General features: G+C 50.1%; 1 protein-coding gene across 1 annotated transcript; it reads left to right on the top strand.

The window, feature by feature from the left end:
* Window positions 1-363: 363 nt before the first annotated feature.
* BSND (barttin CLCNK type accessory beta subunit) lies at window positions 364-9,708 on the top strand. Its single transcript, XM_019501239.1, has 4 exons — window positions 364-688; window positions 3,663-3,754; window positions 4,985-5,251; window positions 9,061-9,708. The coding sequence occupies exons 1-4, from the start codon at window positions 512-514 to the stop codon at window positions 9,506-9,508; spliced, it is 984 nt and encodes a 327-aa protein (XP_019356784.1). The 5' UTR covers window positions 364-511; the 3' UTR covers window positions 9,509-9,708.
* Window positions 9,709-13,772: the final 4,064 nt, after the last annotated feature.

Below are 13,772 nucleotides of genomic sequence, written 5' to 3'. Positions count from 1 at the left end.
CCTGCCTGCCTGGGATTGCCCACTCCTGCCAATACATCCCCTAGCCAAGCGGCTGTATGAGCCAGGCACAGTTTAGGTACTGCACATGCCTGAAGTGTCCTTTCACCTCCAGGCTCTGGTGCTCTCCCCTGTGCCTGTGATCTCTCCCTCCCCTGTTCATATTTCCCCAGATAGGTGTTCCCACAGCCAGGACTGCATGTGCCTGGAGGGAAGGTTATAGTGAGCTGTGCTGGGCAGCTTCACTGGAGTGTGAATTTAGGGATCATATTTGCATTCATTACACTCGCATTAAAAACTGGCTGGCTCAGCCCTGGGCAGGACGGGGCTGAACGTGCAGCTGCTTTGCAGCCTCTGGCAAGCTCTAGAAAAGCCACTCCTTCCTTCACCTGGGGAGTGCTCGCTAGCTCCGAGCCAGGCAAAGGGCTGCCTCGCATCTCTCCTTCCAGCCTCCCTGCTCACCGGGCCCGGCTCATGCTTTACGCCTGACCCCTGTTGCTCCGTGGCATTTGCAATGGCTGAGGACAAAACTTTCCGCTATGGACTCATAATGCTGGGTTTCTTCCTGGTGATGATTGGGATGTTTATTATGAGCACAGACAAGCCCCAGATCTACATCACCTTCTGCACCCTGGGGGTCCTGATCATAGCTGTGGGGATCACCTGGAGCATGTGTCAGTGCTACCCCAAGGTAGGGTTGATTTCCTTTTCTTGCCCTCTCCTCATCTGTGTCTGCATCCCATGGTCATATGGACTGGGCTCCAGACATCTCTGGGCACCCCGATGCTTCCTTGTCAGCTGAGCAAAGCAACCTGATTATTTTAATGCACTTTTAAGCAGAAGGGCAAGGGGATGCAATGACTAAGGAACAAGACCAGTAGCTCAGCTACTGTCACACTGGGCACATCATTTCATGGCTCCGTGCCTCATTTTCCCCAAGGGTAAAACACACATGTTGCTACTTCCAAAGTGCTTTAAGATCTTTGGGTGAACATCCTAGCCACATGAATTCACTGACCTCTTGCTCTCCTCCTGCGACACATCACTGCCCTGTGGAGGGGCTCAGGAGGGCACCATAGCAAAGCAGACACCCCAGTTCCCTCTGCTAGTCAGGCTGACTTTCAGCTTCACATTGCAGCTGGTTTCCAGCAATAACTGAAGCATTCAGAGTCAAGCAGAAAGGAGAAGACAGTCATTTCTTTCTATGTTGCCTTCTCCAAAGGCACCACCCAGGGCAGGGAGATCTAACACATCCTCATTGTCCCCTGAAGGGCATTTAGAGGAATTAAAGGATTAAAAGCCTTTAGACCCCGTGTCCATGACTGCTTTGCTAAGAACACAGCACCTTTGTTTTCTCATCCCTCTGATTCCTGCCAGATTTGACTTTAATGCTTTAGGATGCCAAGACAGCTCAAGAGAGTGTCTACCTGCCTGCAGTCTTCCCAGAACTAAAGGTGAAGTGAGGGAAGCCAGGAAATAGGTCTTTCTCTTAACTAGTCCATCAGTGAAACATCCTCAGTCATCAGTAGGAGCAGAAGCAGCTTTACTACGGAAGTATGATGACACCCCGCTACTAATGAAAGAATAGTATCCTTATGGCCCAAACCCTTCTCTTCACCGCCCCACGATAAGCCCAGCTGTTTAAGCCCAGCTGTTTGTAGAGCTGCTGCTAAACAATCAGCAGAGAGAAAAACAAGACCAAAAGTTTGATTCAGTGTTCAAGGTGACTCTTTGAAAGCTCCCCCTGCTGAAGACCCAGAAGATCCCAGAAGATCTGCCTATTCGAAGGTGTGAGATAGAGAAAGCATCTTTTTTGTTAGCATGCATCTTTATTTCTGGCTTCCCAAAGTGGTCCTCCGGCCTTACGAAGCAGTGTCAAATAGCTTTTCGCAGAGTGGAAATGTTTCACCATCGTAAGGGGCAGGCTGGCACAGCAGCGGTGGCTGCACAACAGCACCTTCTTGAATCGATTCCTGAAGGACATTCACAGATGGGAAGATACGGTCTTTTATTCAAAGAAATGCACAGCTGGGTAAATGAAAGGCCCAGGAGATGGCTGGGAGGAGCAGAGACAAGCACCTAGGGCTCTGTAAGTGATTGCTCGCTGTTTCTCCACGGCTGATATTATTGATGCTTAGGGTTTATATAAAATGGTGTTAAACTCAGTTTGGATTAGGGCAAAAAAAAGATGCCCTTCCCCCAGATCCTTTTGAATCCACAGCCAATCTTCAAGCCTCTTTGACTGAGGTGGATCATTAAAAAACCCTTGAGAAAATTTCCTTGTTAAGGAATGTTGGCAGTGCAGGAAAACAATTAAGCTCCCGTTCCCTGTAGACACAAGGCTACCCATAAAATTACATTTTTCCAATGGAAACTCAAGACATTTGTTATAGCATTAGACCCACTGATGCAGAAAGGCTTGTTAATAGATCTGGAGTCAATGAGAGTACGTGTTGAGATGCAGGGCTGAAGGTTATAGAGCAATAATCTGAATAGGTGACCTATAACAGGGAACCTTCTTCACAAATTTGCCACTGATTAGGCTGTTCTTACTGGAACAGAGTAATAGTTTTTAGCTATAGAGTGAGGGTCTGGATAAAAAATGCCAGGAGCTTTGCAGATAAATGCCTATCCTGGAGAGGAAGGCTGGGCATGGCGTTCAGATCTGGATTCAGCTTCGGGTCATAGTTGTTTAAAGCTGATGTCTGGAAATGGACCCATCCTTTCCGGGATGATATCTCTATTTTGCAACTGCGGGCTCCATGCTTCAGTAAAACATCCCTCCCCAGCTGGAATGAAGGCCTCCTCACGTTCCCTGTGGCTCTGGGTGCCAAACATAGCTCCAGGAAGATGGGCCAAAGCCCTGGAGGTCATCTGCATGTTGAAGTCCGTGGCAAAACTGTGTCTGATTTGAATGGAGCCCATGGGGCTGCCCCTAAAGATCTGCATAGCCCCTCACAAGGCAGCATGTGACCAAACTGGCAGCCCTTGCTTGGCTCTTTGTTTCAGATACTGCAAGGCCAGAAGTTGGCTTGGGACAGGTATGCTCTCAGCTCCCTTTTGAATGAGCTAAAGACCTTTGTCCTTTGGGTGCCAGGCCCCCACAGGCCCTGAGAGGCAAGACTCCCATTGTCATGTGTGAGACAGGGGGGTTGAGTGTTGTACTGGGGCTCCCGTCCTGCTAGGGCAGGGGTGGGCAATTATTTTGGGCGGAGGGCTGCTTACTGAGTTTTGGCAAGCCATCGAGGGCCACATGACAGGCAGCCAGGGGCAGATAAATATTAATTTTCTAAATTTTTAGGGGCCCCACGGGCCGGGTAGAATAGCCTGGTGGGCCACATCTGGCTCGCAGGCTGCATTTTGCCCACCTGTGTGCTAGGGGCTTCCAAGCATGAGGGCAGGGCACTCACATTTCAGTCTCTGGGTCCTTTACACTTGCACTGAACAAGCGATTTGGCAGCATCTCTCCTAACAGCAAAACGCAGGTTGGTGCAACCTGAATGATTAGATAAATCTGGACCACTGGCAGTGAAGATGCAAAAACAACCCAGTTCAAGGGCTGTGTTTACTGGTAGGAAGGACCTAAGGATAGACGTATGAATGGGAAATCAGCTCCAATGCCTTAGATTCATTCTATCTATTCCTCCTCTTTTCTTTTCCCCCAGGTAACGTTTGCTCCCATGGATGCTGAGGCTGAGAAGTTTGTGTCCCACAAGCCTGCTGTTTTGATAGCAAATGAAATTCCAGAGAAGACCTGGTATGTCTGAAAGAGGCAAGGACGCAGCCTGCACTCAACAGTTTGCAATCTGGTTTTTAATTAGCATGCTGGTTTGTACACAAAATTATCTGCCCGTCCCGGGGGACAAGGTCAGTGTCTGAGAACACTGGCACAAGGGACTGCTACAAAATTTTCATTTTTAAGAAAAGTAGGAAGCTGTGGGAAAAAAATACCCAGTAGCTCATGATAAAAAATGAAGGGCCTGATCCTGGGAAATGCAAAACACCCGCAGATCTTCCAGGCTCCTGGTTCTTACGCTTGGACATTTTTTAAAGATTGAATAAGGATGGTTGTGGAAGGTAGGCTGACCCTGTAGGACCATGGCAGAGGGAGTGCTAGGAGGGTGTTGTAGTCTGGTGTATCCTGGGACTCAGATCAAGGTTTATTTCCCAGCTTTGCCATCCATGGGTTTCCTGTGTGACCCTGGGCAAGTCTTGCGGTCCCTGGGTGCCTCGCTTCCACGTCTGCCAACTAGGGATAATAGCACTTCCTCTCCTGGATGCTTGAGGGTAAGGGCTGCCTCTATGTTTGTACAGCACTTAGCGCAACGGAGCCCAGTACTGCTGAAATATGAACAAAAAACGGTAATGAGGGCCTAGGGTTAACCACAGACCAGTGCTGGCAGCAGCTGAACCTCCCTCGAGCTCTTCCTTGGCAAGAGCACCTCTCAGGCTGGGAAGGTACCTTGGGCTCCATGTCCAGGCAGCTCTTGATCCCATGGTCTCTTTTTGCTGGCACTGCCTATGGTGGCACCAGCTGAGAGCAGTGTCCACCCTGGTCCTCCAGCTGAACGACCCATTAAGTGCAAAATCCCCCCCTTGAAGTGCCATTTTGACATCCCTGTGATGGGCCTAGATTAGGGCTTGCTGAGCGAGGGCCAGACCTGCCGTCCTTCCCCAGCCAAACTCCCCATTGCCTGCCCTACTAATGTCCATCATAGTTTAACTGAAGAAGCCCGGCAGGATTTGGTGGCATGTCATAAGGAGCTCAATTAATATGACCTGCAAATGACTCAGTGCCTCTTGGGTGGGGTGAGCCTTGGACACTCTGGGCTGGAGCTGCTCTTTCCCACAGCTTTGGGCGTTCAGATTAGGAGTTGCTTGCTCAGCAAATGGCATGTGTCCTACTTCACGCTGCAGAGAAAAATAAGAAGTAAGAGAAACAACAGGATTTAATAAGACACCTTCCCTTCTGTCTCCCCCACCTCAGCTCCCAAGCTACCTACACCAGTCAGGAGGAAGCCAAAGCCTACGAGAAGAGCCTGCCATCTTATGATCAGATCCAAATGAAAATAGAAGGGTCTGCGGGAGACCAGGAGGTGCAATGTGCCCCACCCCTGCCTGGGTCCATGCTCAGGACAGGAGCACGTACCCAGCCCACGGTACAAGCCAAAGCAGAAGTCCACAGAGACTCAGGGAGCGATGGAAAAACCTACAAAGACCCAGCAGCTCAGATGGAAAAAGCAATGGCCAGCCGGTAGGTGACCTTGAGGAGTCCAAAGAGTACCGCTTACAGTGATTGACTCAGGACACACTTAGCACATGAGTGTCAATGCTACCAGGCCAGAAGGTGGGGATTCATCATACATCAGCTGCTCTGGGATCACTGTCTGACTCTACAGTAGATCAAAGCTAAACTGGAATAACTCAACCCCAGGTCATTGAGGGCTAAGCTATCATACTTTAGCTTTCATTTGCTGCAGGGTAAGAGTATGCACACAGCTACCTCAGAGATGATGTGTAGTCAAGCTCACCCCCCGGGGTAACTAGTGGACGTGCTCTCCAAGATACATTAGCAACAGGCAGCAAGTACAGTGCTCAAGTCTTTTCAAATGGATTGAAATGGTAGTGTAAGAGGGATGCAGCCATGGTGGTCCAGAAATTATGCAATGATGTAGGACCATTGTCAGCAGATTGAAGGAAGTGATTTTTCCCCTCTGCTTGGCACTGGTGAGGCCACATCTGCCCCCTTCCCCCCCCCCAACTATAGAATGGATTTGGACAAATTGGAGAGAGTCCAGTGGAGGGCAATGAAAATGGTTCGGGGGCTGGGGGACATGACTTATGATGAGAAACAGAGGGATCTGGGCTTATTTAGTCTGCAGAAGAGAAGACGGAGAGGGGACTTAAGAGCAGCCTTCAGCTCCCTGCAGGGGGTTGCAAAGAGGATGGAGCTGGGCTGTTCTCAGTGGTGGCAGATGACAGGACAAGGAGCAATGGGCTCGAGTTGCAGCAAGGGAAGTTTAGGTTAGATATTAGGAAGTAGTTTCTCACTAGGAGGGTAGTAAAACACTGGAACAAGTTACCCAGAGAGGTTGTGAAATCTCCATCCTTGGAAGTTTTGAAGAGCCGGCTCGACAAAGCCTTGGCTGGGATGATCTAGTTGGGGCTGGTCCTGCTTTGAGCAGGGGGTTGGCCTAGATGTGACCTCCTGAGGTCCCTTCCAGCCCTCGTTTTCTATGAGTCTATGAAAGTAATTATCACATGTCAAAAATGACTCTACAGCTCTAAAAAGAGCCAACCAGCTATAAACTCACGTGCTTGAAAATGTGTAACGACTCTACAGTTGATTTCTATCCAGCTTTAACTTGAACATGTAGCAGGGCCCTCAGGGTCCAGCCAACTTCTGAATTTTTGTTCCCAGGTTTTATTTTTAAAGGTGTTAGGTAGATTCCCCTTGAGCATGAGGATAGTGAGATCAGAGACGGAGTAGTTGTGTTGTGAGAAATGTGCTTCTAATGGTGACTGTATGTCTCCGTCCTTGATATATATATATATATTTTTGTGAGAGTTCATTCTCTTGTGTAGTTGCTGTTTAGTTTCAACCACATAGTTGCCATGAGCGTACTTGGTGCATTAGATCAGGCATATCTCATTTTGGGAAAGGCATGTGTAGCCACCATGGATTCTGGTGGTTTCCTTATGGGGGTATTGATAATAGTGGCAGTGGAGATGTGCTAACAGGTTAAACATTTTTTGTTCCACTTGATATCTGTCAGGCAACGGAGAGTTTGCTTCTCATGATGCGCTGGGCAAGGTTGGTGAGCTGTTTGAAAGGCAGGGGTGGAGGGGCTGGGGATCTTTGTCTCAAGGCTGGCCTTTGTCCTGTATGGGCTGTAGTTGTCTGGTGATTCACCTAATTGGTTCAAGTGTGGAGTGGTAGGTGACCACCAAGGGGGGTTTCTTTTTGAATGGTAGCAGGTTACTTCAGGATATTTGGGTAGCTCTTTCACGTGCATGGTATAGTTCTCCGCTGCAGTGTCCTTGTGATATAAAGGCAGATTTTCGGCTGGCCGGGTGGGGGATGCAGGTGTTCTTCTCTGAGCAGATATGATGGTATCTGAGGGCCTGGCTGTAGATAACAGTTTTTTGATGTATTTAGGATCATTGCTGGTCCTATGGACATAGGTAGGGTGGGGGGTCTGTGGGTTTTCAATATATAGTGGTTTTAGGGTGCTGTCCTGGATGTGGACCTCAGTGTCTAGAGAGTTGGTGTTAGTATAGGAGCATTGCAGATGAAGTTCAACTGAGAGATGGTGGTTGAACCTGTGGTGGAAAGGATTGATGCAGCTGGAGCACACCTGAAGTGCTGCTGGATGCCCCGGGCACATATAAACTGTTTGGGGTGGGAACTCTCTTCTGTCTGTGCCTCCAGGGAGCAACTGCAACTGCATAACCACCAGGAAGCACTTGCTGTGATTCAGGGTATTCCCCGGCCATGCTGATTTCCACCTGTGATTTCAAAGGAACATTAACTCTTAAGAGCAGCACATTACATGAGGTGACTGGCTTTATGCTTAGCCTCTATGATTGGGAAACCCAGAAGCAGCAGGGGGCCCTGCTTGCTGCAAAAAGAGCTGTTGAGGTGAACCGAGAGAGTGATCTCATGAACTTGCACATCAGGTGCTTTTCGTGGAGTTACTCCAAGCCGGAAAAGTACATTCGGGCCATCGAGTCCCTTGTGTTCACAGGCAACCAGAACCAATCTTAGAAATCTTCCCCTGTACCTCTGACGCACCAAAATGATTAGCGCTACACAGCAACCTCGTCCGTCTCCCCAGTGTTGGGGCCTTGGACAACAATTGAATAGTATTGCCGTGTAAGGCATTCACTGAAAGCATTATCATTGTTAATCCCTGTGGAACGGAGTGGATCCCATAATAAAACGTCAGCAGATTTTTAGCTAACATTGAACAACTGAAGTTAATGTTATATTTGGGGTACCTCTGAAGTCTAACAGGTGGGCTTTATTGTAGTGGAACCAGTCCAATGATTTCAAAGAAATCTGATTAGGAAAAGGCACCTTTCTTACCTTACATTTTGCAGAACTTATTTGGCAAGGATTGTTACCTGGGTAAATCCACAGTCTAAGTTCAGGTTTCTGAGAAAGTATAATCCCAATTCTTTTTTTGTTGTTAAAACACACTGCCTTGTGGTAAGATGCCCTGGTGTCATAGCATAAAAATCTGAATAAAATAGTCTAGGACTGTGATTCATTTAGATCCCAAACATCATTGGGCAGATTTTAATAGCTAACGGCACAACCTATACATCTATTACTCAGTAAACAGCGTTCTGCTGAAATGCAGCCCCCGCTGGGATAGAAGCTGTCTGCTTTCTAAATAGTACAGTTGCAACCCTGTGCAACCACTGGGGTGAAGAATATCCCAGGCAACTCAAGTCACGGGGAGAGGAGACAGGCCATTGCATTGTGCATAAATCACGCTTGCTGGGGTTATGTTATGCCAACGTCTGGATGGTCAATGAGTGGCTCAAAGCAGATGTATATCTCCTGCTTAATAAAAGGGGCTTTGACATCTCCATTGAGCCAGGGGCTTTGGCAGGGATCCACCAGGCTCTGGTTGTGTCTGTGTTAGGGTTTACAGCAAGGAGCCTGTCAGAGGACATGGTGAATTGTGCATGGCCTCGGTGGGCTATGCAGCAGCAAAGGAGATGGGATAGGACAGGCAGGTGCCTTTGAAGGCACTGTAATGAAGATGCTGAATTCCCCATTCCTCCAGTGTCAGAGCTGCTCCCAGCTGATGGCAGCTGAGATCCAAACTGGGGAGGGCAAACAAATATCTTCGCACTACTTTAGACACCAAACACAAGGCAGCTGCTTAAAGGGACAATGCCTACCCTTCAGAGTCTGGTGAAAACAGAGCATCTGCTCAGCTTGATTTACTGTAAACCTCATAGCCAAGGACAAAACAGGGAAATAAAAGCAGAGGGACCAGGTGCCAAAGGAATCGCTGCCCTTCACTTTACCTCTCTGCCTTTTTTCAGCCAACTGGAGAAGCCCCGCGGTAAGGCACCACTGGCTTCCTTCCAGGAAGACACTGAGCTTTCCTCTTCCGAGGGCTCACCCTCCAGCCACCCATTTCTGCAGGGACGCGTTAGCTCACAGAGGGATTGGCCGCCATCGCAGTGTCCGACCAAGAAACCCAGTGCTGAGCTGCCTTCCTATGAAGATTTTGCCTCAATTGATTCATCAGTGGAAGAAGGGCAGGAGCCAGGCCAGGAACACCCAGTGGCCCCAGCACAGAGCCACCCATCTTCTATTCTCCCACCAAGAGGTTGTGCAGGGGGTGCAGGTCCTGTCTCAAAGCTGTCGGGGCCAAGAGTGATCCAGAGCACGGAAGAGGAGGAGGACGATCTGTATTATGGGGTAAAAGAGGGGCCGGAGAGTTTACTTATGGCTGATGATGATTCCATCTTTGAGCCTGAGACCTAACTGCTGAGGGACCATCGGAGATGGACCCGTGTTGCAAAACTCAAGGGCTGGTCCATATCCCAGTCCAGCTCCATTCACGTCTAGGAATCTGGTTCAGGTAGCTGGGTGGTGAAAGCCACCTGCAAAGTCTGGAGTGTGTGACTGGGGCGAAAGAGGGCCTGGGTCAGGCGTGACTCCATTAAAATGTTTTCAGTAACCTTCTGGTGTGTTAAGGGAAATCTGTTGTGTTTTCACATTCAAAAACACCGGGTATGATTCATGCCTGAAAGCAGCCCGCTGTGCCACCATCCATACCATGGAGCAGCTTGGAGAGAGCTGCAGGCCACAGGTCCTGGTCTCTGCATCCCAGCTCACCCCCGGAGCAGCCTTAGCTCCTCACCCAAAGGCTGCCCTCCTCAGTAAATGCACAGGGTGACTGGGAGCCTCCAGATACCAATGGGAAGTGTGGGGTGAATGGGCCTCCCCCTTGCACCGAAAGTGTCGCCTTTCCTAGGACATAGGAAGGGACCTCAGGAGATGATCTCCTCCAGCCCCCTGCTCAAGGCAGGATCATCCCTGACCAGACCACCCCAGTCAAGTGTCTGCCCAAGCTGTGCTTGACCATTTTCAGGGATTTCACAATGTTTCTAGGTAGCCTGTTCCAATGCTTGACTACCCTCGTATTTATAAAGCTCTTCCTAATCTCCAGCCTACGTTTCTTCTGCTGCATTTTGAAGCCATTGCTCCTAGTCCTGTCACAACCACAGAGAAAAGTTCATTTCCATCCTCTTTATAATCTCTCTGGACATATTTGAAGACGATTACCAGATCCCACCTCAACCTTCTCTTCTCCAGACTAAATAACCCCAGTTCTTTCCACCTTTCCTCATAAGTCTTGCCTCCCAGGCCCCTACTCGTTTTTGTTGCTCTGCACTGGACTCTTTCCAAACTGTCCACAACTTTTCTGAAGTGTGGGGGACCCAAAGCTGGACACAGGACTAGGGGAGGCCTCACCAGTGTCTTTGCAGAAGAGCGGTGGTAACGTGGGCCACTGGCATTGCACTGATCAGGTCCAGACCCTGATTGGCGCAGGCCCACAGTCCACAACCCGACAAAGAGAGCGACTGACCCTTCTGCTACGTGACTGCAGCCTGGGTGAAAATGTAGGCCCTCAAATCCTAGGAACAAAATGATTTATCTTCTTTATTTTCCCTCCCTCACCCCCCCACAAAATGGATGAACACAGCGCTCAGCATAGTGAAGCCAAACAGCCTCTATTATAGGCAAGAAATCCAAATCTCCAAATGCCAAACACTGGGGGTTCAAAAGATGGACTATGGAGCACTTGTCTGTACGTATCCCCAGGGTTGCTGCCTATGGATGAGGCTGCGGACTCCAAGCCCCAATTCTCTTCCAAAGGAAACAGGCAGCAGCCCTTTTACCTGTATATGTTACCTGTAACATATGCCATTGTATATGTTCACATGGCAAAGGTAAGCACACACATGCGTCTTTGCAGGAACGGGGCTAAATGATGTCTTCGGAAGGGAAGAGGAGCTTTGCTTCTGTGCCGGAGGCCGATCAGTGCTGAGGCAGGCAAGGGCGTAGTCCCCTGGGATGGACTTCACAAGGCGCAGATTTGGCAAAGCCTTTTCCCCACGGGGAAAGCCTCACAGGTTAGTGACCGTGAATGTCATAGCAAGAGTCACCGGGTGAAGATGAGACCGTCCATCTCGTTAACCCTGTGGGCACCGCAGCAGCGATGCACGAGGCGGCAAGCAGCAGCTGGGAAAAATGGACCTGATACAGTGTCAGCACCTTCCTGCCGAGGCCTGGCTTTCTGCTCTGACATTCGCCTGGCGGCTGTCGGGGTCGGCTGAGCTGAAGGCCTGGAGTGACTCACGTCAGCTTTAGACTCGGGCCGGCCGCCGGGCTCCTTTGCTTGTCGGTTCGTCTCTGTTGCGGCGCGGTGAAGCCAAGCGGATGGGGAGCCACGGAGCAAGCAGCAGCTGCGTGAGATCAGCAGGGAGCGGCAAAACAATTGCTGGCGGCATCACGCTGAACCAGGCCATGTGGAAATCAGGCCACTTATTCCAGTGCCTGAGTAGGAGCAGAAAAGGCAAGTGAAGGCCCTGGCAGCTGTAAGGAGCCCCAGGCGGTTGTGGTTGGAGGTGGGACGATGACTCGTGAGAGTGATGCCGCGTGTTTTACTTCGCCAGCGTTCGCTTTCATTTGATCGTGCAGATCTGTTGTGGCGTGGGCTGTGAGAAATTTCCACTGGAGCTCAGTGCCCGTGGCGCATGGATGAGCCCAGCGCCCTGATGCACATTTACCTGCGACGATGGAGATGTATGCTGGAGGACACAGAGGACGCTGGAGAAGGTTACTCGTGCTGTAGGCTAATGGCACTCAAGATCTGCACTGGGTTTGACTTTGGGGGATGTGGAAATGGCTCTTTCAGTCTTGGTACTTGCATTTGTGTTTTTCACAGGGTTTTCAATGCCTCAGGGAGCCCTTTGTGAAGTCAAAACAGTGCCGTATTTGTTTTTCTCATGCTCCAGCAGTCCCAGGATGGTGGAAATACCATGAGCAGACCAAATCTCTGTGCTTTTCAGCCCCAGAAATGACTCCCTAGGGTATTCATTAGATAAATAGCCTTTTTCTGTTTTCGAGAGGCTGCTGTTTTCGGCTGTGTGAGGTCTTCGGTAGCGGGCTGCAGCTGACTGGCGCTGAGACCTGGATGCACAGACCCAAGGCCTCCAGGCTTGATTCCCCCTGCCTCACACTTCATCTGTGTGCACAGAAAGAGCAAAAAGCACTTGTGAACCTGAATTCTCCTCTCCCTCTGGTCATAGCCACCAGCACAAGTGTCAGAGACCACATCAGGTACAATAGGGGGGAGAGACCCTGCCCTGGGAATGCATTGAGAACGGCTCCAGAATAGAGTCATAAACCCAGACTACCCCTGGGAATGGTCCTGATCCTTGGCAGTCTGTACTTTACTCCCTGGCATATTTACTGTTGTGGGGAGTTGGTGCTGGCCATCTCAGTGCACCTGCAAGGCAGGAAAGCAGACCCCCCTGCCCTCCCCTGGCTCCTGGGGATCCCTGCAGCTCATACTACTACAGCTCCCAGGGACTCCTCGTACTGCTCCAGTTCACAAGGCTCGCTCGGCCTGCCCTGAGTCCCGGGAGCTTGTCTGCTAACCCATATGTGTGGGACTCTCCAGGCTGCTCCTGCAGAGTTGGGGACAGGTCAGAGAATCCTCTTGAGTCAAAGGCATCACGAAGGCCCCCTCGGTATCAGCGGTGTCTAAAGTCATGGATCAGAAAGCCTTAAAACCCTGGGAGTCATAGTCAGACTCAAGCCCTCTTGAGGCAGAGCTTCCAGACTTTCACTTGTGGAGCCTGGAGATGAGACCCGAGAGCTGGGGCTCCCCAGGTGCCCATCCTCTGGACTCCACAGCAAGTTTCTGGTGGACGAGCATAAGCTCATCAAAATCAGTACATTTCCGTGAAACATTTTGCTTACAACAAACTGGTGCTTTGTGATGGAAAATGTGTCCTCAGAAAACGCTGACCCAGTACTGCCCATTACTCCGAGTCAAACCTTTGACCATCTCTGCGCACTTCCCTCGTTGGACCTCCTTTCCTCCACTAGACCATGGTCTGGGCTGAGCTAAACATGTCGGGTTCCCGTGCCTCCCCCGTGACTCGGCGGGTGCGCGTGTGATTTTTCATCCAACAGTTGTGACAATTCAGGTGCATTTAGAGTAGTGGTTCGCAACCATTTTCGACTCAAGGCACCTCTCATTAGACTCAAGGAACCCCCCATAACTTCTGTGAACTGAGCAGCGCTCCATTTCAAAACCCAATTATTACAGCGCTTTCCCCTTGCAGAGGAACTGGGCAGTGGGGGCAGGGGAATGGCCAGGCAGGGAAAGCCTGACCCTGCCTGTATCACCTTATCTCCTCACCCCTCCAGTGGCACTCTCCAAAGGAGCTCAGGGCACCCCAGGGTGCTGCAGCACCCGAGTTGAGAATCACTGGCTTGTGCTTTCAACAGCTGGGTCTCTGCACCCTGCTTTCTACTGCAGCTCCTTCCTGCCACTGTTTTTATGTGCTCTCTGAATAATAAGTACTTTTCTCAAGTCATGTTGATGGAGAAAATTGTGGCTTGCCACCAGAGGAGATGCAAACATAATCACCTTTAAAGCCCTGTTTACAATAAATAGGAAAGTCAACCCAATAGGAGCTGTGCCCCCTGCCTGTCCTTCACCGCCTGC

Source organism: Gavialis gangeticus, unplaced genomic scaffold, assembly GCF_001723915.1.
Source record: "Gavialis gangeticus isolate Ggan-Ray unplaced genomic scaffold, GavGan_comp1, whole genome shotgun sequence".
Classification (NCBI taxonomy): Eukaryota; Metazoa; Chordata; order Crocodylia; family Gavialidae; genus Gavialis; species Gavialis gangeticus.
This window is presented reverse-complemented; position numbering and strand designations above follow the sequence as displayed.

Bases quoted from the DNA above. Each gene is read 5' to 3' on its own strand.
- BSND (XM_019501239.1), top strand. From the start codon at position 512: ATGGCTGAGGACAAAACTTTCCGCTATGGACTCATAATGCTGGGTTTC. The intron at 689-3,662 runs GTAGGGTTGATT...CTTTTCCCCCAG, and splicing joins TGTGTCAGTGCTACCCCAAG to GTAACGTTTGCTCCCATGGA. The intron at 5,252-9,060 runs GTAGGTGACCTT...GCCTTTTTTCAG, and splicing joins GAAAAAGCAATGGCCAGCCG to CCAACTGGAGAAGCCCCGCG.